This window comes from Ursus americanus, chromosome 2 (genome assembly GCF_024610735.1).
Source record: "Ursus americanus isolate L20-20 chromosome 2, mUrsAme1.1.p, whole genome shotgun sequence".
NCBI lineage: Eukaryota > Metazoa > Chordata > Mammalia > Carnivora > Ursidae > Ursus > Ursus americanus.
This window is the reverse complement of record NC_142128.1, coordinates 73,287,708-73,313,008: the sequence shown is the minus strand read 5'-3', so window position 1 is coordinate 73,313,008 and position 25,301 is coordinate 73,287,708. Positions and strand designations below refer to the sequence as shown.

General features: G+C 42.5%; 1 protein-coding gene across 1 annotated transcript in view; it reads left to right on the top strand.

Annotated features, from left to right (window-relative positions):
- Positions 1–6,411: 6,411 nt before the first annotated feature.
- Positions 6,412–25,301, top strand: part of FCAMR (Fc alpha and mu receptor) — a 34,586-nt gene continuing 15,696 nt past the window's right edge. The window contains exons 1-2 of the mRNA XM_045787758.2: positions 6,412–6,789; positions 17,661–17,799. Of these exons, the coding sequence (XP_045643714.2) occupies positions 17,724–17,799 (76 nt within the window). The 5' untranslated portion in view covers positions 6,412–6,789; positions 17,661–17,723. The remainder of the gene's footprint in view (positions 6,790–17,660; positions 17,800–25,301) is intronic.

The window sequence follows — 25,301 nt, the reverse complement described above, 5'->3', positions numbered from 1 at the left end:
TCCATAAAAAAGGGCGGACCACAAACTTAATATCCAGTGTAAGGATAGAAAATAGGGATTTAATTTTTAGGAGTCAGGAAGTACACATGTGAGTATGCATATATCTAGATAGATAAATAGATATAAACTTAATGTACAGATACATACATTAGAGAGTTGAACCTCACTTGAAAGGATAATCTATCCTATTAAGATAATACCACAAATACCCATATACCCACCACCTCGCCTCAGAAAGAGAATATTATTGGTTCCTTTGACATCTTTGAGGCCCTCCCTCCCTGATCAGATCGTCCCCTCCCTCTGCCCAAATTTTGTGGTGATCATTCCCTTGCTTTTCTTTATACTTTTTCACATCAGTATTTATTCCTAACCAGTGCCTCGCTTATTTTTCCTTATTTTTGATCTTTATATAAGTGAAATCACGCTTTCTGTGTTCTTCTGTTTTGTTTTTTTTTTTTTGCTTAACCGTATATTTGCTTTTAAACAACAGTTTTATTAAGATATAATTGACATGACATAAAATTTACCCTTTTAAAGTGTACAACTCTATGGTATTTAGTACGTCTAGTATATTCACAAAGCTGTGCGACCACCACCACTATTTAACTCTGGAACATTTTCATCACCCCAAAAAGAAACCCTATACTCCTTAGAAGTCACTCTCCACCCTCCCCTCCCCCAGGCCCTGGAAACCACTGATCTACTTTCTGTGTCTATGGACTTGCCAATTCTGTACATTTCATGTAAATGGAATCATACAATATCTAATCTTTTGCAACTGGCTTCTTTCACTTAGCATAATGTTTCCGAGGTTCATCCATTCATATGGTAGCATGTATCAGTACTTCCTTCCTTCTAAGACTGAGTAATGCTCCGTTCTGTGGCTATGCTACATTTTTTTATTTTATCCATCCGTTGCTGATTCGCAATTTGGGCTGTTTCCACTTTTGAACTATTATGGATAAATAGTTTGAACTATTATGGATAAATAAACATTCATGCAATTTGGGGGTTTTTTTTGTTTGTTTATTTGTTTGTTTTGTCTGTATTTGGGGTTTGTTTTTTTGTTTTGGGTTTTGTTTTTGTTTTTTGCATGGATCTATGTTTTTATTTTGAGAATACTAAGAGTAGAATTGCTGGGTCATATGGTGAAGGCTATGCTTAAGTCTTTGAGGAACTGCCACACTGTTTTCCAAAGTGGCTACACCATTTTACGTCCCCACCAGCAACGTACGATGGTTAAGATGGTATTTTGAGATGCATTCCTGATGCCTGTGACTATAGTTCATCCACTTTACGTCCGTACCACACTTTATGCGTTCTATTGTTGAGGGTCATTTGGGTTGTGTCCCGTTTTTTGCTGTTCTACACAGCGCTTGCATGAAGGCTCTCCTGCAGACCACCTGGCGTGCGTGTGCCAGAGCTCCTTCAGGTCTATGCCCAGCAGTGGAATTGCTGGATCATAAGATATGCACATTTTCAACCTTATTAGATAATTCTGAATTGTTTTTCAGTCTCGTTCTAGTAAGCACTTCATCCACAGCATTTAAGAGCTTCTGTTTCTCTACATCATCTCCAACTCTTGACATCAGATTTTGAAAATCTTAGCTAACCTGTTGAGTATGCAATGTTCTTTCATTGTGGTTTTTTTAATTGGCATTTTCCCGATTACTCATCTTACTGAACATCTTTTTGTATGTTTTGGGGCCCTTTTAGTCTCTTAGTGAAAAGTGAGATGTCTTTTATCAGCCCTCCTTTGATTTATTTTTATTTTTCTTATGATTTGTGGGTGTTTTTCCTATATTCTGGATACAAATTCCTTTGTTACTTAGGTATGTGATGCAATTATGTTCTCTGACCTTGTGGCTTTTCTTCTCTTTCTCTTTAGCACCATAAACAGTATCAAAGTATTCAGCTATATATAGTATATTAATGTATTAAGCATATCCACTTTTCCTTTCGTTTATTACAAAATAAAACCCTTCTTTTCCTTGAAGTCGATACTCTTCTGCTATGTTTTGTCTTTTCTAAATGTTTTGTCTTTTACATTTAAATTTTTAATCCATCTGGAATTTATTTTTATATATGATATAACAAGGGACTTGATTTGCTTTTCCCAGGACCCGGAGATCATGACCTGAGCCGAAGGCAGGCACTTAACTGACTGAACCACCCAGGTGCCCCCAAATTAAATAATTTTGTATATTGATTTTAAACTTGGCAATTTTGCTAAACTGTCAGTAAGTCTAACAATAAACCTCCAGATTATTTGGAGTTTCCCATGTGAGTATTCATATCACTGGCAAATAATGAGAATCTTATTTCATCCTTTGTTCATTCTTATACTTTTTCTCTTTCTTTCTTGCCTTGTCAAGCTGGCTAAAATCTTTACTGCAATCTTAATTTTGTTCCTGAATTTAAAAGCACTACTTTTAATGTTTCACTAATGATTTACCATGTTAATACTGTAGCGTTGTTTTTTATTTTAAATAGATTTCTTTGATCAGGTAAAGAAAATTACTGTTTCTAGTTTACTAAGATGTGGGTTTTAATTTTTTTTTTACTGGATAAATGTCGAATGTCATGTCACATTTTTTTCTAGACCTATTGGGGTGAATATCTCTTTAAATGTCTAATGGGATGAATTATATTAAGATATTTTCCAATACAACTTCTTGGAATAAACTTATATTATTTGGGGGAAAAACATAGCTACATTATGTTTAGAATATTTCACTTAGGTTTTTTAAAAAACCTGTATTCATAAATATGACTACTCTTTTTTTCTTTTTCATACTTTCTCTGTACAGTTTAGGGATCCAGCTTCCATTACTCTCATAAAATAAATTTGGGACAATTGCCTCTCCCATTACCTTCTATAAGAGTTTGAGTAAATGTGGATTATCTACCCCCATCTCTTAAATATCTGACAGAACTCACCTTTATAATTGTTTGGGCCCAGTGTTTCCTTTGAGATTCAATTTCTTTAACAGTTATAAATCTGTTAGAGGCAGTTGCTACCAGTTACATTTTTCAGGCAGAGTTGGTGGTTACCAGTTAGTTCTGTTTCTCTAGGAGTTCGTCCATTTCACCTAAGAATACAAGTTAATTGGCTTTAAGTTATGTATAACATTCCTCTATTATCTTTAATCTTGTTAGTTACTCTTTTTTAATTCCTGGTATTGTTTGCTTTGCTTTCCTTACTTGAATCATCTTTCCAGAGCTTTGTTAATCCCTTTGATCTTGTTGTTTGTCTGTATTTTATATTTCTATTTCAAGTGTTGCTCTTTTTTTTACATTTTCCCTCTTCACCTTTACTTGGTTTTCTTCTGTGGGTCTTTTTCTGACATCTCTAGTTGGATATTTAATCCAGTTTAATTATTTAGTATTCAGCCATACTTCTCTTTTCTAATACAATTGAAGTTTATAAATTTCCCTCAAATGTTTTAGTTTTGAAATTTAGTGTTTTTTATATTTATATTGAAATATTTTTCTAATTCATATTATTTCTATTTTAACACTTCCCATATTTAGAGATCTGTTATAAAATTTCCAAATCCATGGCTCTAAAAATATGGTATGTTTTTTGTTACTGAATTTTAACATAATTCTTTTGTGATCAGATGATAAGATCTGTTTGATACTCTTTGAAATTTGTTGAAAATTGATTTATGATTTACCATGGTGGTCAATTCTTGAAAAATTTTTAAAGTCTCTATTTTAAAAGAGTATGTTTTCTTTCATTAGTACATTTCTTATGTGTCCATTAGGTCAACCTTGTTGTCTTATTCATAATGATATTTTTAGAAATGCAAAGACTGGAGAAATTTCCCTGTTGAGCTTCCTTTGTTAGTAAATGATTAGCAACATGCTTCAGCAAATAAAGGAGTCAGCTAAGACCGAGGAAAACAAGGGACCCAAGAAACAGTGGCTCTCAGGAATGCAGTGACGCTCCAGGATGCCAGCTACGTGGCAGGTCTCCAAGTGCTCTAGGAGGAAGGAGCTCTGCGAGCAGAGGCTTATGTCCCCCTCCCCCATTCCAAGCAAAGACTTGAAAGATTGTAAATATTTTGGATGGCAATTTTTCAATATGCCATCACAATCTTTAAAAGTTTCATTTGATAAAATCATTGGAAGGTGTACGAAGACAAATGAATAAGGGTATTCACTGAATCGTTACTCATGTTAAAAAGTAATTATAAACCAATAAAGGATTGGTTGTTGAATTTATAGTCTCCGTATATGATGTAATGCTCTGTAACCATCTAAAATGATGTTATAGAAGATGAAATGACATCAGCAAATAAGTCAGGGTATACCGGCAAATGAAAAAACATGACTTGGAAAAAGAGTTTACAGAATAGTTTAATTTTGTGGGAAAATACACATGATAGATAAGCATTCAGATGTTAAAACTGGGTATCTTTATAGGGTAGAGTTATGGGTAAATTTTAATTTTTTTCTTTAGCTTCCTGTATTTTAAAATATAAAACTATGTAATTATAACTTTTATAATAAAATCCATTTTTTATACCAAAGATTTTACTTATTTATTTGACAGAGAGGGAGAGCACAAGCAGGGGGAGCAGCAGGCAGAGGGAGAGGGAGAAGCAGGCTCCCAGCCCCAGGCAGACACTCAACCGACTGAGCCACCCAGGCGCCCCATAAAATCCATTTTTAAAACAGTAAATAGTTTATTCCTGTCACCTCAGCACAACAGTCTTTGGGAATTGGTTTTGATGTAAGTTGAGCCTGTTGGGAGTGGTCCTGGGGGGCTTTCTTACTGTAAAAGGGGAGTAGGAACATGGAAAATGAACCAGCAAGGACAGGGCGAGAGACCTTGCACATCAGGACTAGTAGGGGCAGGGAGAGCAGCCGGACCAGACAAGTTTCTACAGCCAGTGCTCTGTTAATCCCTGGGACACCTGCCCCTTGGTGGGGGGGGGTCCCATACAGCAAACACTGGGGCTGTGCCATGAAGGAGACAGAGGAGAGTCTGTTTGAGCCTCAAAGGGCTGGTTAAAGAAAGGGGGGGGGGAGTTAAACAACTACAAAGGTATGCAGGAGTTTGTAAGTGCTGAATTATGTAAGTGATAGTGGTACAGAGTAATCAGAGTTCTGAGAATTTGTGGAAGAAAGGTAGGTGAGGTGCATGGAACATAGAGTGGTTCTCGCCAAAACAAATCTTTTTAAAGAGTGCGTCTTGCCTACTAGGCATGTTAGCTTCTCATTAAGTGTTTGTGGAAGGAAACAAGGTAGAGAGGAAGGAAGAAATAGAAGGGAAGGGAAGGAGGGAGGGATGAAAAATGAAGCGACATCTTAGGAGGAAGGTGTGGCTAAGCCAGTGGTTCTCAAACTATGGTCCTGCGGGGGGGGGGGGGGGGCGGGGAATGGGTGGCTCAGTCTGTTAAGCATCTCACTCCTGGTTTCTGCTCAGGTCATGATCTCAGGGTGGTGAGATTGAGCCCGGCATTGGGCTCTGCTCTGAGCGTGGAGCCTGCTTAAGATTCTCTCTCTACCTTGCCCTCTGCCCCTCCCCCCGTTTGCACATCCTCTCTCTAAAATAAATAAACAGATAGATCGATAGATAGGTAGATAGATAGAGTGGTCCCTAACCACCACCATCAACACCAAGTGGGAACTTGTTAAAAATGCAAATTCTCAGGCCCCAGCCCAGCCCTGGGGTGAGAAATCAGAAACCCTAGGGTGGGGCACAGCGATGTGTGTTTTAACAAGCTTCCAGGTGATTCTGATGTAGCTGAAGTTTGAGAACCACTGGGCTAAGCAAAATCGAGGCTGGCGTGAGCAGGTTGTAGGTAAGGAGATTCATGTTGCCGGAGCAAAGAAGTCATATCAGCGGTTGGTGAGACCAGCTGGGAAATATACTCTTATTATTGGAGGAAAAATAAATTGATTTTTTTCCCAGAAACAACACGGCTGATATTTATATCCAACTAATAGGAAGGAAATGTGTTAAAGAAAAATAATCACCCCTACTCTCTTCTCATCAGCATATCAATTAGTTTAATATTTTCTCTGTTCCTTTATAATGTTTGTACATATGTTTACATATAATGTTTACACAATTATAATGATGTCCTACAAGCAATTTTGGGGATGTGTTTGCTTGTTTTGGTATTTTGTAGTGGACCAGAGTTTTGAGACATTAATCAATGAGTTTAAACTTTACTCTGGTTTATGCTGTTGTATTTTATATCTTTGTTTTTCCTAGGCTGTCTCTGGAGGCTTGTTAGAATAGGAACAAATAATAAGCAATTATTGGGTTTAAAATTTCAAAAGCTGAGACCCGGGCCAAAGAAAAAAGCATCTGAAAGTACTTAAACAGCTAGAATCTGTTTTTCTCGCCTCAGAGACTTGATACGGTCCAACGGGCTAGGACAGGAATGCGGAGAATCAAAAGGAACATGTGTGTCTTGGGCCCTTTTCCCACACGGTCTGCTCCCCCAGGACCTCGTGGATGAGACCTGAACCACCTTCCTGAAAAGAGTCCGGAGAAGTGCTAAGTGTGGCAGAAGTCCTTACACTGAGAGCCACATGAGAGCAGCGATGGCCCTGTGACCCAGAGAAGGTGCAAGGACCTGACACCACCTCTCAGAACTCACAGACCCAGAGTCATTTGATGAAACAGACTGAATGTGGCTAAAACAGAGGCTGGCCTGAGGAATCTGCACATTAGGGAACACAGAACAATCCAAATCCGGCATGGATCCATGACCAAAGAAGACAGAGGTCAGTGAACATCCTGGTGGGAGCCATCAAGAGCAGGTAATGACAAAGTACTGGGCGCAACTCCAGGGGAAAGCAAAACAGTTGGGAGGAGAAGTGGGAACAAGACAGAATTGCCCAAGAGTCCCCAGAGTGGAGCCAACCAGGAACATAACCTTTCACGCAATGGGGACTCGAAGGAGAAAGTAAGTCTGCCTATAGCAAATTAAACAAAGTTACATTTTCGGCACAACTGAGTATGTAATATAAGATTTGTACTCGCTGCGATGATGTAAGATTTTTTTTCATGTCTTATAACAATAGTGATAAAATTGACTATAGCCCCATCAAGTGACTATAATGTATTTTATTTAATCATTCCCCTATTATTGAAAATTAAGATTGTTTCCATTTCTGATATGATAAAAATACAACAAAATAGTTATTCTGCACTATTTATTTCACACCTACCATGTGCTAGACTCTGGGGTTCAGAGGGGAGAGGAACACAAATGCTGCAGTGTCTGGTGGGAGAGTCAGATGTGTAAAATGATCATCCGATGCAACATAAATAGGATTATAAAAAATCATGTGTAATTTGAGTCTTCTTTTCCTTAGGGTAGATTCCTTTTTTTTTTTTTTAATAATTTTTATTTTGTTATATTAGTCACCATACAGTACATCCCCCTTTTTGATGCGATGTTCCATGATTCATTATTTGCATATAACACCCGGGGCACCATGCAATATGCGCCCTCCTTAATACCCACCACTGGCCTATCCCAATCCCTCACCCTCCTCCCCTCTGAAGTCCTTAGTTTGTTTCCCAGAGTCCACAGTCTCTCATGGTTCATTCCCCCTTCTGTTTACCCCCCCTTCATTCTTCCCTTCCTTCTCCTACCGATCTTCCTATTTCTTATGTTCCATAAATGAGTGAAACCATATGATAATTGTCTTTCTCTGCTTGACTTATTTCACTTGGCATAATCTCCTCCAGTCTTGTCCATGTTGCTGCAAATGTTGTGTAATCATTCTTTCTGATGGCTGAGTAATATTCCATTGTATGTATGGACCACATTTTCTTAATCCAGTCATCTGTTGAAGGGCATCTTGGCTCCTTCCACAATTTAGCTATTGTGGACAATGCTGCTATGAACATTGGGGTACATATGGCCCTTCTCTTCACTATGCTGTATTTTGGGGGTAAATACCCAGTAGTGCAATGGCTGGATCATAGGGTAGCTCAATTTATAACTTTTTAAGGGACCTCCACCCTGTTTTCCAGAGTGGCTGTACCAACTTGCATTCCCACCAACAGTGTAAGAGGGATCCCCTTTCTCCACACCCTCTCCAACATTTGTTGTTTCCTACCTTGTCCATTTTTGCCATTCTAACTGGTGTAAGGTGGTATCTCAAGGTGGTTTTGATTTGAATTTCCCTGATGGCTAATGATTTTGAACATTTTTTCATGTGTCTGTTAGCCATTTGTATGTCTTCACTGGAAAAGTGTCTGTTCATATCTTCTGCCCATTTTTTGATTTGATTATTTGTTTCCCATGTATTGAGTTTGAGAAGTTCTTTGTAGATCTTGGATACTAGTCTTTTATCTGTAGTGTCATTTGCAAATATCTTCTCCCATTCCGTGGGCTGCCTCTTAGTTTTTTTGACTGTTTCCTTGGCTGTGCAGAAGCTTTTTATCTTGATGAAGTCCCACAAGTTCATTTTTTCTTTTGTTTCTCTTGCCTTTGGAGATGTGTCATGAAAAAAGTTGCTGTGGCCGATGTCAAAGAGGTTGCAGCCTATGTTCTCCTCTAGAATTGTGTTGGATTTCTGTCACACATCGAGGTCTTTCAACCATTTGGAGTTTATCTTTGTATATGGTGTGAGAGAGTGGTCATTTCTTTCTTTTGCATATAGCTGTCCAATTTTCCCAGCACCATTTATTGAAGAGACTGTCTTTTTTCCACTGGATGTTTTTTCCTGCTTTGTCAAAGATTAGTTGCCCAAAGAGCCGAGGGTCCATTTCTGGGTTCTCTATTCTGTTCCATTGGTCTATGTGTCTGTTTTTGTGACAGTACCATGCTGTCTTTGTGATCACAGCTTTGTAGTATAGCTTGGAATCCAGCAACGTGATGCCCCAGCTTCGTTTTTCCTTTTCAACAATTCCTTGGCGATTCAGGGTCTTTTTTGGTTCCACACAAATTTAAGGGCTGTTTGTTCCAGTTCTTTGAAAAATGTCATTGGTATTTTGATTGGGATGGCATTGAAAGTGTAGATTGCTCTGGGTAGCATAGACATTTTAACTATGTTAAGTCTTCTGATCCATGAGCATGGAATATTTTTCCATCTTTTTGTGTCTTTTTCAATGCCTTTCAAGAGTGATTTGTAGTTTCTAGAATATAGGTCCTTTACGTCTCTGGTTAAGTTAATTCCAAGATAACGTATGATTTTTGGTGCTATTGTAAATGGAATGGATTCCCTAATTTCTCTTTCTTCAGTCTCATTGTTTGTGTATAGAAATGCAACTGATTTCTGAGCATTGATTTTGTATCCCGCCACATTACTGATTTGCTCTATAAGTTCTAGTAGTTTGGGGGTGGAGTCTTTTGGGTTTTCTATATAGAGTATCATGTCATCTGTGAAGAGAGACAGTTTGACTTCTTCTTTGCCGATTTGGATACCTTTCATCCCTTTTTGTTGTCTGATTGCTGTTGCAAGGACTTCTAGTACTATGTTGAATAATAATGGCGAGAGTGGGCATCCTTGTCGTGTTCCTGATCTTAAGGGAAAGGCTTCCAGCTTTTCTGCATTGAGAATGATATTCGCTGTAGGCTTTTCATAGATGGCTTTTATGAATTTGAGGAATCTACCCTCTATCCCTACACTCTGAAGTGTTTTAATCAGGAAAGGATGCTGTATTTTGTCAAATGATTTTTCTGCATTGATTGAGAGGATTATATAGTTCTTGACTCTTTTCTTGTTCATGTGATCTATCACACTGATTGATTTGTGAATGTTGAACCACCCTTGTATCCCAGGGATGAATCCCACTTGGTCTTGATGGATAATTCTTTTAATGTACTGTTGGATCCTATTAGCTAGGATCTTGCTGAGAATTTTGGCGTCCATATTCATCAGGGAAATTGGTCTGTAATTTTCCTTTTTGATGGGGTCTTTGCCTGGTTTGGGGATCAAGGTAATACTGGCCTCATAGAATGAGTTTGGTAGTTTTCCTTCTGTTTCTATTTTTTGAAACAGCTTCAGGAGAATAGGTATTATTTCTTCTTTGAATGTTTGGTAGAATTCCCTGGGGAATTCGTCAGGCCCTGGACTGTTGTTTCTGGGGAGGTTTTGATCACTGCTTCAATCTCTTCATAATTAATTGGTCTGTTTAAATAATCAATTTCTTCCTGTTTCAGTCTTGGTAGTTTATAGGTTTCTAGGAAAGCATCCATTTCTTCCAGGTTGCTTAATTTTTTTGGCATAAAGCTATTGATAAAAGTTTCTAATAATCCTTCCTATTTCATTGGTATTGGTTGTGACCTCTCCTTTTTCATTCTTAATTTTATTAATTTGGGTCCTTTCTCTATTCTTTTGGTTAAGTCTTGCCAGTGGCTTTTCTATTTTATTTATTCTTTTAAAGAACCAGCTTCTAGTTCTGTTGATCTGCTCTACTGTGCTCCTGGTTTTTAATTCATTGATCTCTGCTCTAATCTTGATCAACTGCTTTCTCGTGCATGGATTAGGCCTGTTCTTCTGTTGCTGTTCCAGCTTCTTGAGGTGAGAATATAAAAACTGCATTTTAGATTTTTCTATTCTTTTGAGTGAGGCTTGGATGGCTATGTATTTTCCCCTTAGGACTGCCTTTGCAGTGTCCCATAGGTTTTGGACTGTTGTGTTTTCATTCTCGTTGGTCTCCATAAATTGTTTAAATTGATTTTTGATTTCCTGGTTTATCGAATCATTCTTGAGCAGGATGGTTCTTAGTCTCCAAGTGTTTGAGTTTCTTCCAAATTTTTCCTTGTGATTGAATTCCAATTTCAAAGTACTGTGGCCTGAGAATATGCAGGGAATAATTTCAGTCTTTTGGTATCAGTTGAGACCTTTTTTGTGACCCAGAACACAAATTCTGGAGAATGTTCCATGTGCATTAGAATAGAATGAGTATTCTTTTGTTCTGGGGTGTAGTGTTCTATATATATCTATGAGGTCCAACTCATCTAGTATGGCATTCAAAGCTCTTGTTTCTTTGTTGATTTTCTGCTTAGGTGATCTATCTATTGTTGATAGTGGAGTGTTGAGGTCCCCTACTATTAACATATTTTTATCTATATGTCTCTTTATTGTGGTTAAGAGTTGGCTTGTGTATCTTGCTGCTCCCCTGTTGGGGGCATAGATATTTATAATTGTCATATCCACTTGTTGGACACATCCTTTAAGAATAATATAGTGCCCTTCTGTGTCTCTAACTATAGTCTTTAGTTTAAAATCCAATCTGTCTGATATGAGAATTGCTACCCCAGCTTTCTTTTGAGGTCCATTGGCATGAAAGATGGTATTCCATCCCTTTACTTTCAGTCTGGATGTATCTTTAGGTTCAAAATGAGTCTCTTGTAGACAGCAAATGGATGGGTCATGTCTTTTTATCCAATATGCAACCCTGTGGTGTTTTATGGGAGCATTTAGGCCATTCACATTGAGAGTGATTATTGAGAGATATGATTTTAATGATGCCGTGTTGCCTGTAAAGTCTTTGTTTCCATAGATTGTAACTTTCTGTTCTGTATCACTCTTGGGGCCTTTTTACCTTTATTGAACCCCCCTTAATATCTCCTGTAGTGCTGGTTTCGTGGTTACAAAATTGGTCAGTGACTGGCGATTCTGGAAGGTCTTTATCTCTCCATCACTTCTGAATGACAGCCTTCCTGGATAAAGGATCCTTGGCTGCATGTTTTTCTCTGAAAGAGCTTTAAAAATGCCCCCCCCAACCCTTTCTCTCATTCCAGGTCTGTGTAGACAGGTCTGATGTAATCCTGATATCTTTGCCTTGGTACATGAGAAATTTCTTTGCCCTGGCCACTTTCAATACTGTATCCTTGGATCTAATATTTGCGAAATGCACTATGACGTGACGTGGCGTAGGTTTGTCGTGGTTGAGCTTGGGAGGGGTCCTCTCTGCCTCTTGGACACAAATGCTTGTTTCCTTTGCCAGATTAGGGAAGTTCTCAGCTACAATTTGTTCAAATATCTCTTCTAGACCTCTGTTTTTCTCCACCCCCTTGAGGATGCTGATGATTCTGACGTTGGAACGTTTCTTTGAGTCAGTAATCTCCCGTAACCTACATTCTTGGGCGTGGATTTTTTTGAGCCAAGTTTCTGTTTTAGCTTTCTCTTCTACCATCCCATCCTCCAATTCACTAATTTATTCTTCTGCCTCATTTACCCTGGCCATCAGAGCATCTAGTTTTGACTGCATTTGATTCATAACATTTTTAATTTCTGCCAGATTCGCTCTCATTTCCGCCCTTAGAGATCCTATATTCTCGTTAATATTTTCGTTAATATTTTTTCAAGTCTACACATCATATTGACTATTGTTAATCTGAACTCCATTTCTGATAATTTGGTTATATCCATATCCATCAGATCTGTGGCAGAGGCCGCAGACTCATTATCTCTACTTTGCTGGAGGGGATTTCTCCTTCTCGTCATTCTGATGAAGAGAGGTTGAGGGGTTGCCCAGAGCCCAAATTATTGACCAGGGACCAGGACCCAGGCAGTGTGCTCTTGTTTTGTAGGGACCTTAGGGATGTGGGCTTCTTGATTTTTCAGCCTGCCTTCTGGGCGAGGGGCCTGGTGCGCTGATACTCAGGCAGCCCTGTTTGGGTAGAGTCTCCGTGTCCCCTGCGAGGGCGGATGGGGATGGGCACTCTGTGAGCCGGTATTTCCAGGCTTTTGTTCTCTGGCGGCTTTCCCTGGCGGTTTGCTGTGCCTCTTCTGAGAGTCAGAGCAGCAGTAGCCGAATCCTAGCCTCTGTCTCAGAACAGAGGGATTGCGGACCGTTCTCCACTGAGCTCTCTTGACCACTTTAACTCTGTTTCTGTGGGTGCTGCTAAAAACCCTGCAGCGTCCTGGGATGTGCGCCCCACAGCCGGCGTCCCAGCCCTCACTTCCAGGGCTGGCGCGTCTCTGTCCTTCGTGCTTCTAACACCGCCAGTTGCCCCCGGTTCCCCCACACGCTCCGAGCTCCCCGTTTCAGTGTGGTTCGCGTGTGCTCTGGGGCTCTGGTTTTCAGTCTGGTTGCGCGCATGCTCCCGAGCTCCTGGTTTTAGTCTGGTTCCAGTGAGCGCTCCAGAGCTCCGGTTTTCAGTTTGGTCACGCACGTGCTCCCGGACTCACGTTCTCAGTCGGCTCTCTCGCGGGTGCCATCAGTCCGTGAGTCCACCTGCTCCCCTGTGCAGGTAGCTACCGCTTCCCAGCGCCTGAACGTGGCGGCTCCCTCCCCCTTCTGTCTATCTTCCGATATCTGTGCGCGGTTTCACGGCTCCCCGCTTCGTACCTCAATACTCAGCGCTGGAGATGTTCATTTGTAGAGATCCAGATGTATCTTCCTGCGTCTCAGGCTGATTCCGTGGGTGTTCAGAATGGTCTGGTAGATATCCAGCTCAACTCAGGGGACCGGCTGAAAAAGAGGTCCCCTACTCCTCCGCCATCTTAACTCCTCCTTGCAGAATATGGTCACTTTTCTCTTCATAGAGTTTTTGCTACTCTTTTCTTCATTCTCCAGTTGCATTCATAGGTATTCAGAATGGTTTGGCAGCTCTCTAGCTGAATTCCTGGGACCAGACGAACTTTAGGTCTCCTGCTCCTCCGCCATCCTGGAACCAGGATCCTTAGGGTAGATTCCAAATAGTGGGATTCCTGGGTTATATGGTATTGACAAGTTGCTTTCTAAAAGGCATCAATTTACACTACAATGAAGCAATGATGGTTTCTGTATACTCCCCATTCCCTTGATTCTTACGTGTTCTAGAAATGTTCTCCAAATTTTGTTTATTTAAATTGCTGTGGAGGGCAGGGCAGATTTTTAAAAGTATTTTAATTTCTCCTTTCCTATTTTATTTCTTCCATGACTTTAAAGCTTAGAAAATTACTCCTTAAGAGATAGGATAAATACTCATTTCTATATTCTATTAGTTTTAAAAAATGATTTGATTTTTCTTCAGTTGTTCAATTAATTAATCCACCTAGAATTTATTTCAACAATTAATTGGAACAATCTCTCTAAATTACTAGCTAAGACTATTCTTCCTGTACTTATTATTTGAAGATGCTTATCAAATGCAAAATTCTCGCTGTTCTAGGATAATATTTTTTGAGATATTATACTCGGTACTGCCTAGACTCTGATTGGCTCATGGCTCCCATATGTTGAATAAATGATATCCACAGTTTCATGGGGGGGAGAACCATCAAGAATGAGGCAGGTACTGTTTGGTGTTCCAGGCTATGTTGAGAAAATTTAAGAAAAAAGAAAAGCTGGAAGAGTTTCAGATAGCCCAAGCTTAGTGAGCTGGTCACAGGACACATCACTGATCAGAGAGGAACACGGAATAAGATGGTAGTGAAGTTCCCACAACAGAGGAAGGGCAAAGGTCTCCCTGGTGCTGAGACGGGGAGCTGGGTGTGAGAGGGAGGACAGAGGGCGAAGGGTCACCTGAAATGCTTGTCTCCCTTCCTCACCCCAGGATGGAGCATTGACAAAAGGTGGGGTTGGCAGGAGGTGGGGAGATAAAATGACAACCAGTTAGATTTGGAGAATCTGAGAATTTCAGGAAGCTGGTGTTCTGTACAAGCCGGGTGGAGCTTGGGGAAACTACAGGCCGCACAGAGAAAGGCTTCACCAGTGGGATGCCACACTGACATGATCCAAGATGGGGGACATAGTAGTGACTGAGCCAAGCCTCCTCTCCCACCCCCCTCCCCAGCTTGTCCGAAAGAACACAATCTATGGGTTTCTGACACTCATGAAGAGTGGGATAGCTGACAGACCAGAAGAGACCTAGGCTCTAAATAGGGAAACTCAGAGTGTGGCCCTCTTATCACCAGAGGCAATAGGAAGGGCCAGGCTCTGGGTGGCAGTTGCCACTATGTGGCCCATTGACCAGACCAGGCCAGCTGCGCCTTCATCATCAAGCAGGACGAGACTCTCAGTGGAAGCTGTTGGGGACCAGGGGGTAGCTGAGCAATATCACTGCACCCAAAATCACCTCCCAGCAGCCTGGGAAAGGGTGACCCTTCCAAGCTGTTAGGACTTGACTGCTTTACCCACAGAAGGTCTGAAGATGAGAGAGGCTAAGTTACCATTAGTCATCGGTTGAAGTATCTTGCCAGGGTCACCTGGTCCCTGCTATCAACAAACAGAAGGTAGCACCCAGTGCAGAGAAAGGGGAACTCTTTTACACTGTTGGTGGGAATCCAAACTGGCGTAGCCACTCTGGAAAACAGTATGGAGGTTCCTCAAAAAGTTATAAATAGAATTACTCTACAACCCAGCAATTTCACTACTAGGTATTTACCCAAAGGATACAAACACAGTGATTCGAAGGGGTATCTTCACCCCTGTGTTTATAGCAGCAATGTCCACAACGGCCAAACTATGGAAAGAGGGCAAATGCCCATCAACAGATGAACGGATAAGGAAGATGTGGTATATATACAATGGAATTGTATTACTCAGGCATCAAAAAGAATGAGATCTTGCCATTTGCAATGATGGAACAAGAGGGTGTTACACTAAGCCAAATAGTCAGAGAAAGAAAAATACCATATTATTTCATTCATATGTGTAATTTAAGAAACAAAACAGATGAACATGGGGAAAGGGAAGGAAAAATAAAATAAGATGAAAACAGAGAGGGAGATAAACCATAAGAGACTCTTAACTATGGGGTTGCTGGAGGGGAGGTGGGTGGGTGGATGGAGTAACTCGGTGATGAGCATTAAGGCGGGCACTTGATGTAATGAGTACGGGGTGTTATATGCAACTGATGAATCACTAAATTCTACCCCTGAAACTAATAATACACTATATGTTAACTAAATTGAATTTAAATAAAAAATTTTAAAAAAGAAGTTAGCATTCAGAATAGAATGTAATTGTAAAACCAAAATTTTACTTTTATATTTCTGAATAATATATATATTTTGAAATTACCACCACCACCACACACACACACACACACACACACACACACACACACACACACACACACAGAAGTCCCTTTCTGGGGTTTTTTCTCCTTTATTAATTTGAAACGTATCTCTAAAGTCAGAACAGAAGTGTGTTTGGGACATGTTGTGTCCATAGGCAATGGAGAAGGAGATCTCTTTTCTCCCCCCCCTTTTAATAGGCACAGTTGGGAACTCTTTATACTTTGTGTCAGAGGAACTCAAAACTCTTTCATGTACTGCTAACCTCGTGTACGGTGAGTGGTGGCTAGTGTGGATAGTAGAGGAAGCTTGGTGCTGGGAGTCAATGCTGGAACGTGGGGTAGTTTGGAAAACACTGCCAGATTAGCTTCTAGAGAACCCCGCGTGGCCTCTTGTTCCCTCGCATTCCATGCGTCCTGGAATAGTCCCCAGTTACACTGGTGTCCGAACACAATAACTAAAAATGCCCCCTTTCACTTTCCAGAGTGTCCTTGTCTGGCCATGGAGCCTTCCTGCCACAAGGCGGCAGCATCTGCCCAGACTTGGAAAAGTTACAGCTTGTGGGCAGTTCAGGGGCTGAAGCCAAGAACGCGGCCCCTTCATTCACCCAGGACAGGGCTCCAGCACCAGACCCTGGGTGAGGGCACTGCGGACTGCAAGGACTTGTAGTCCGTGTCCATCCCCTGCCATGCGGCAGGCGGCACAGCCGTAGCTGGCAGCTGTGAGAGAAGGGTCCCGGGGCGGGTATGCTCTGAGCATGTGGAATTAGACTTTGCTCCAAGCATTTCCGGTGTGGTGCTCAGGGGAGGGTCCTCTCCACCAGCACTGTCTCAGATCCTCACCTACAGAGACACTAGTCCTTGTGCGGAAGGTACAGACGCTTTGAGATGTTCAACAGGCTCATGGAGATGTTTGTTTTCCAGATGATACAGTCATTAATTGTCAATCCTATTCTTTTTTTCTTCCTGTGATGCGGTTGAGTTTTGTCTGCAAAAAAAGATAAGTTGAAGTTCTAACTCCCAGGACCTCAGAATGGCCTTATTTGAAATAGGGTCGTTAAAGATATCATTAGTTGGGATGAAGCCATACAAGAACAGTGAGCCCTCAATCCAAATGGCTGGCGAAGAAGAGAAGGGGTATATATTGGAGGCATGCTGTCACAGGTCAAGGGACACCTGGGGACACCAGAAGCTGAGAACGGCAAGGCTGAATTCTCTCTCAGAGGCTCCGGAGGCATCATGGCCCGGCCCACACCTGGATCATGGACTTCCAGCCTCCAGAACTGGGAGACAATGTAGTTCTGCTGTTTCTAGTCTCCCAGTCAGTCTGTGGTGCTTGGTAATGGCGGCCCCAGCAACCTGATGCTCTCCCTCATACTTTTGCTGATCCCAAAGTAGTATTAGCATCTTCCGCTGTATAGCAATCTTGTCATACACTTAGCAGCCTAAAACAGTGCATATTTATTATCTCGTGGTTTCCTTGGGTCAAGAGTTCCAGCAGGACTTCACTGAGTTCTCTGCAAGACTGCAATCGAGGTGTTGGCCAAGGCTGGGTTCTCACTGAGAGAGAGCTCAACTGGGGAAGCATCCACTTTCAAGTTCCCACAATCATTGGTAGGATTCAGGTGCTTGTGGGTTGCTGGGCTCAGAGTCTCAGTTTCTTGCTGACTGTAGGTCAAAGGCTGCCCTCATGTCTTTGCCATATGGCTCTCTCCACAGAGCAGCTCACGACGTGGCATCTGGTCTCAGCAGAACCAGCAAGGGAAAGAGTGTCCTTGCAAGATGGGTGTTACAACCTTATGCATCTTCACCATGGAAGTGACCCCTCATCGCCTTTGCTGTGTTCTATGGGTTAAAAGTATGTCACAGCTCACCCTACACTTGAGGGAAAGGCATGAACATCCTGAGGTAGGGGGCCTGGGGGCCAAGTTCTATAAGGAGGGTGGAGAACACATTCCTTGGTTGGGGTTCCAGACCACACTTCCAGGGCCTCACGTCTCTGTGGTTCTCCCTGGTCACACTGTCTCCCCATACACCCAAAAAATAAAAAAAATATTTTTTCCTCCCCATTCCCAAATGGGGAGCAATTTCCCACTGGGTGTGGGGTGACCCCCCTTCCCAATTTTCCCCATTTCTCCCTGCTGCCACGTGGACCATGGCGTAGAAGGAAGCCCCTAACGCCGGAGGCAGGAGCAGAGTGTGAAAGCTGAAAACAGGCTGGTCCAAGGCAAGGACGGGCTGTGTTTGTCCAGAATTTGATGGGTATTATCTTCCTTTGGGGATGGAATGAGCCACTGCTCATGCCATCCACTCTTCCCTTGCCTCTGCTTCTGGGCTCAGGGTCACTCCACTTTACGGCAGGGATAAGGGCCAGTGTTGTCCTGACTGTCCATGTCTGTACATTTTCCCCATCCTCCTTTGCAGTCAGGCTGGGGCCACAGAGTAGTTTAGGCTCAGTTCGTTTGGTGTGGTGCTCCAGGGATGATGAAACGAAAAGCCAGCGTGTCTTGTCCATCCCTTTCTTCCCTGAGTTAGCAAGCATGGAGGCCAAGTGCTGAGAGGGCAGTGCAGCCGGATGGAGGGAGCTCGGGTCCTGAGAGGGGGGCTGTCTTGGAGAGAGAGCCCTCTGCCAATCCACATGGGGTGTCACTTGTATGAGAAATGAAGTTTGGGTTGCTTTATCAGTCCTCAGGCAAAACGTTGCAAAGGGCAGCTCAGCCAAGCACGTTTGAAACATCCAGAACCTGCCCTGGAATCAAGAGACCTGCTGGGGCCCCTCAGATAATAACATGGACTATTGATTCTGCTCTATGCGATTTATAAGCTATGTGACCTTGGGCAAGTTATTTCACCTCTGTGCCTCAGTTGCCATACCTGTAAAATAGGGTTCTTCCAGTACCTTCTCATATGGCTTTTGTGAAGTGTAAATGAGTTAAACGTGCAGAGCAGTGGAGCAGTTCCCGGCTCACTATCTGTGTTATTGGCCGGCATGTACTCTGGACACCAAGGGGATGCTCCCTTTAACCTTTCCCCCAGCCTGTCAGCACAGGTCCCTGAGAGCTTCTTCTTGGCCCAGGTAAGGGACCTGGCCACCCACCTTCAAAACAGGTCCCCACTTACATTCATCCTTCTTTACCCAACTCCCTTCCTTGTGTGTATTCCCTTCTTTGCTTAACACTAGAGGGCACTTCATGCCTGGTGCCATCCAGGACTCCCGCTTGGGTTCTCACTCCCTCCAGTTGGCAGCCACAGGGGCCCAGCAGGTGGCTGAACTTGAACCTGGAACTTATCTGAAGGAGATGGGCTTCTCACCCATCAGAACAGCCCACCAACCAGCTTACACACTATCCAGACCTAACCTGGACCACTTTCATAGAGCTCTATTCTTTTCCTTCTGAATAGTTATCAACATTTGTAATTATGTACTTGTTTCTATGCTGATCAGGTTAATGTCCTTCTCCCCAACCAAACAGGAACCTCCATGAAGGGAGGCACATACCTGTTTTGTTCACTACCCATTTCCGACACCTCGCATTGTATCTGGTATATTTCTTCTCCTTCTCCTCCTCCTTCTTCTTCTTTTTAAGATTTATTCATTTATTTGAAAGAGAGAGTGCGTGAGCAGAGGGAAGGGCAGAGGGAGAGGGAGAGAGAGAATCCTTGAGCAGACTTCCCGATGAGCAAGGAGCCCAATGGGGCTTGATCCCAGGCCCCCGAAATCATGACCTGAGTCAAAATCAAGAGTTGGCCACTCAACCAACTGAGCCACCCAGGCGCCCCTGGTGTATTTATTCTTGATAAATACTTGAGGACTCATTAAAGTCATCCCTCTATCTCTTCTCACGCCCCCCTCCACCCACCCACCCCCATGCCCCCATTCGTCAGCCTGACCCGGCTACTCATCCCTACCATCCCGACTTCATCACCTTTGTAAATTGTCACAATTTCCTAACAGGTTTTCATTTTTTCCAAATGTTTACTCTCCAATACATTTTGTCCATTCTTCTGCCCTGCTTAAAAAAACAACTGGTTTCAAGACATTCTGACAAACAAATTTAACCGGAAGGGAGAAACCTAGGAGGAGAGGGTGAACTTCCTTGAGGCCCCAAGATTCTTATTTATACAGTGGGGATAGTAATACTGACTTGAGGTGACATTGCAATGCTTAAATGGGATCATGGCAGGCATGGAGACTGGCCAAAATAGACATTCAATAAAGGATAAGTATTTGCATCAGTAATATTCTATGATTTTAACCCAAAGGAATGGGGACTGCTTAGATGCGCAAACAGAAGACTTTAGTGGACTAGTTCGAAGTCCTCTCTTTTAAAGATGTCTTTGAAGATTTTGTACATCAAGTAGAGGCTTGAGTTAGGTCACTTCTAAGTTTCCCTTACACTTTATAATCCTATGATGATTTATGATTCCATGAGAATCATGTCCTAACTTTTTTTGGTCCACTGAATTCTCTCACTTTTTTGAGGTCTTATTTTTTGGAATATATGTTTGTATTGATATTTGAGTTTTCAAGTTCCTTCCACAATGAGTAGTAAATTTCTGGAGGATGTACCTTATATTTGTGCCTTACTGCCCTCCCCTAATGCACCCACCATTGTGCTGGATAGTCACTGGTTGCTCAATAAAGAAGAGTCAGAGGGGAAGGAGGCATCCAGACAGGTCTTGCTGTTAGAGAGCAAAGCTCCCGTGCTGACATAGGTGGGGCTGCAGGATTCCAACCCCTTCTCTCCTTCAAGACAAACCTCAGCAGCATAAACCGAACACTTGGGAAGGAGAGAACCACAGGAACATTGGGATCCTATGCATCACTTTTTGAAACGTAAAGTGAGGCTTCATCATTTCTTTAGGTATTTTCGTGTAGAAGTCATTACAAAAAACTCACGTGAATGAAAGAGTAAGGTTAATGATCTCCGAAGAGAATTTACCTTCTCAAATTAAGTAATTTTTTTCACTGTAGAGCTTAAAAGGTGATAGTGTGAACAAACGGGCCTTATTTAGAATTTAAATAGGAATGAAATCCCCCATCAGTATGGAGCCTGTCCCACCGTAGTAAATCTGGAGGCTAAATACATCTGTTTGTTTTGATATAAATCACCCTTGAGAACCCCCTTATTATCAATTCCTGTGGGATTTCAGGCAGGTTGGGCTAGTTCCATAACAATCTCTCTGTAAATGAAAGCTGAATCTGCCCTTTCTATTTCATGCACATGAACAGGCTTGAGTCCAAGGGGGAATGGAGATATTTGTGGAGGAGATGGGGCCCCAGAACTTGGGATGGGACATCTAGGTGGATGACACCCCTCCAAATGTTTAACTCCCAGATTCTTCTAAACTCTCTGAGCCTACAGAATTAGCCTGCCTCTCCCTATTAAAATTGAAAACTACTGTTTCTATTCCCACTCCCACCTTGCTTGAAGATACTTCAAAGACCTCTCCCCTCCATCTTCCCTCCTAGTAACTAGGCTTATAACTAGGGTTAAGTCACAGCATAATCCAGCTGGGATGTTCTGGCCCTGGTAATGGAGGAAGGGTGTTAAAAAGCAAAAATCAACTGAGTAAATTGAAAGAAAGATCTAATTGGATTTATTTAATGATCTATGAACCAAGCAGCATCCCATCCTAGCAGATAAAAAGGAGCTCTGAGAAGTTGTACAAAATGGAAGACTTTATAGGCAGGAGGCAGGGCAATGAAGTTATTCTAGCAGAGTGAATTGTTTCAGGCACCGTCACCTTCCTTTGGGGGAAGGCAGGGGTCTATCAGGCAGGTTACCTCACTAGTGCTGACCAGGTAATTCCAGATTGACTAATTAAAGTTTCCATTCCTGGAAAAGGCTGAGACTACAATTGTTAGGTATTAAGTCTTGGTTTGTTGATATAGGGTTTAGCACAAGTGACTCCATGTTAGATTTTTTTTTTTTTAATAAAAGGACTAGACCTCAAATGAGCTGTAAGTCCTACTCAGCAGGTACCAGCAAGAATCAGAGGAGTTCATATGGTACTGGATTCTGAAAAGGCTGGATCAAGGGAGGCTGAAGCACACTATAAGTTAGGGAAGAGCATATTGATTTGGGAGCAAATCTAAGGATACAAGTTTTAACACCTGGCAGGGACTTCAGGAGGTATGTGATGATGCTGTTCTCATGGCTCCTAGAAGTATGGAAAAAGTGATGACCCAAGCTATATGAAGTTGAAATGCCAGAACTGCCCCTGGAGGCAGTGGAGGAGGAAATGAAGAGGCTCAGGAAGTGAGCATGCTAGAGTGGATATACTGGAAGACTGGAAGACCTACCAGATGATTCTGTTCTATGGGAAGGCCTGGACAATACACCTCTCACAAAGCTAAAAGAAATGAGCTAATGAGAAGGACATCAGCATCATCAAAAACTCAAACAAGACTCTCTTCTATAAGCCAGGGATGAAGGTGGGAGACGTAGGTAGAGAATCTGGCTTAGTGATACCAATGGTGATGATAGGTCAAGAACCAGAAAGGCCAGATGGACACAGTCATTTTGATGAGCAACAGGTGGGAGTGGCAGCCAAAGGGCCTGACTCACAGGCAGTAATGGGGATGATTAAAAGAACTTGATATTCCTAGAGGCAAAATAGGTACTTGGCCAACAAACTGTTTCTTAGCTTGTATCATTAGAAGAAGTTAAGGATGGATGACAAGGAGTCTAAAGGCAGTGGCCCCAATAACATGTCATGATCTCTTGCTCATTTTCTGGACTTGAGCCAGTTTTCAGACTCAGACTCAGCCAGATTCCCAGGAGACAAAACCCTGCAACACCACAACAAACAGACACAGTAATGATTCCACAAGTCCTTTCTAAAGGAACCCACAATCATTTATTTGGGGAACTGTATGCTGGGGAAGAGGGACTCCCAAATGTTTGATGTTAGAACACGGAGTGCAAGCTGACATGATACCCAGAGAACCAAAGCATCATCATGGCCCCCTATTCTAACTAGTGGGGTATATGGGGGCCAAGTAAGAAATAAAATTCTGGCCAAGGTCTGGTTTACAGTGTGCTCACTGGGTCTGCAGATTCATCCAATGGTCTAATGGTAATCTCTCCAGTCCCGAAATGAATAATTGGGTTGACATGCTTCTTAGTTGGATCATTGGGTCTTCAGCTTGTGAAGTTCAGAACTGTGGTAGTGAGGAAGGTCAAGTGGCCCCACCCTCCAGGCAAGATAATAAATACGAAACAATATCACATGGTGGGGGGATTGTTGATATTAGTATCACACTTAAGGGTCTAAAGGATGCAGAGTAGTAGTTCCCACGATGCCTCATTCAATTCAACAGTTGGCCTCTGCAGAAACTTAGTGGACCCTGGAGGATGACTATAAATTACTGCAAACCCAATCAAATATTGGCCCCAATTCCAGCCACTGTGTCCATTTATCTCTTACAGCAGAATTGACATGGCCTTGGGGCCATAGCGTGTAGCCTTGATTTGGTGAATGCATCCTTTGCTATTTCCTTCAGAGAAGAGAATGAGAGACCATTTGCATTTATATGGGCAAATAACACATATATTTACAATTTCCCAAGGCTATGTTAACTCCCCTGACCTCGGTCATAATATAGTCCAAAGGGATCTGGACCATCCGGGCATCCTGAAGAATGTTACCTCGATCTATTGATGATATTATGCTAATCAGGCCCTGTGAGCAAGAAGTGGCTGGCATGTCGGAGGCCTTAGTAAGGTGCGCATGCCTCAGGGGATGGGAGGTAAAACTTACGAAGATCAGGGGAGTGTCACATCAGTAATATTTTTAGGGGTCCAATGATCAGGGTCCCGCCAGGAAACCTCATCCCAAGGAAAAGACAAGATTCCATCTTGCACCTCCCACCACAAGAAAGGAAGCACATACTTGGTGGGCATCTTTGGCTCCGGAGGAGCATATCCCACACCCGGAAATACTGCTCTGGTCCACACAATGAGAGCCATGAAATGCTTGGTCAACCTTAAAAATAAAATGGCAAGTTATTTTTCCAGCAAAATGAGTTTATTCAGGAATAGGAGAGAAATTGCAATTCAGGACAAGCAAATTCTGGTAAACCATAGGCAAGTTCAAAGAGACAAAGGGAAGGTCAGCTCTCACTAGGTTTTAGGAGGAAATTGGGGAGGGCTGTTTTAAACAAAAGTTCTTTGGAAAAGAAGTGTTGGAGGTTGTGGCAGGTTCTCATTGCCGTACAGGGTGGTTGGTGCATTGTTGCTGGGGCGGGGAGGGATCTTCCTTCTTTTTCTTAAATGGAGAGAAATTCCTATGTGAAGCCTGCCCTCCTTGTCCAGATAATTCTTTTTTTTTTTAAATATTTTTTTATTATATTATGTTAGTCACCATACAGTACATCCCTGGTTTTTGATGTAAAGTTCGATGATTCATTAGTTGCGTATAACACCCAGTGCACCATGCAATACGTGCCCTCCTTACTACCCATCACCGGTCTATCCCATTCCCTCACCGGCCTCCCCTCTGGAGGCCTCAGTTTGTTTCTCAGAGTCCATAGTTCTTACCTTCCTTCCCTTGCTAGTGAAGCTGGGTGCAATGTAGTTAGTGCATGACAGCGCCCCCTTCAGGGCTTCCTGGCTCCATTTCAAATGAGTATTTCACAGCTTCTACCTTTGAGGGGGGGGCGGGGAAGGGCTCTGTCTCTGGTCCCGGCTGACGGCTGACGTGTCAGTGGCCCTGCCTTTTCATATCAGAGGTATAGGTGTTGGGGAAAGATGCTGTATTGGGAAGAAGCAGTAGATTACCGAGCAGACAGAATGACTTGGCCGTCTGACAGCAGCCCACTGCAGGCACTGGTTGCTGGCACAAGAGACCCATGAGGGATGCAGCCCCGGTCAGAGGGACAGGGCTGTGCACGGGCTCCCACAGGCAGCTTAGCTCCTACGAACCAGGCTGAGTTCAGCTTTGTTGCTCATGACCGTCCAACCTGCCAACAATAGAGCAGAACACCGTTCCTAGGTGGCAAGTTAATTACTGGGGGCCCCTCCCATCCTGCAAGGGCTCACGTTTCAGTATCACAGGACCATGTCTATGTCAAATACCAGCATCATGAAATGATTCCAACCAGTAAGATATATATTTGTTTCAGTCCCCAAACTTGTCACTCCAGAAAGATTGTGCTGAGAACTATTTGATCAGGATTTCCTGTAGCCATCGATGCCAAGGTCTTAGGCGATACTCCTATGAACTATGAAAGAATCTCCTGGGATTCTTTCCTCTGTGCTTTTACCAGCAGTCTGTCCATGAACTTAAACCCATCTCAGCACTTGCCCGGCTGCCTTTGGGATGTCTTCTGTGTTTGGAGGGCTGTGACTGTTG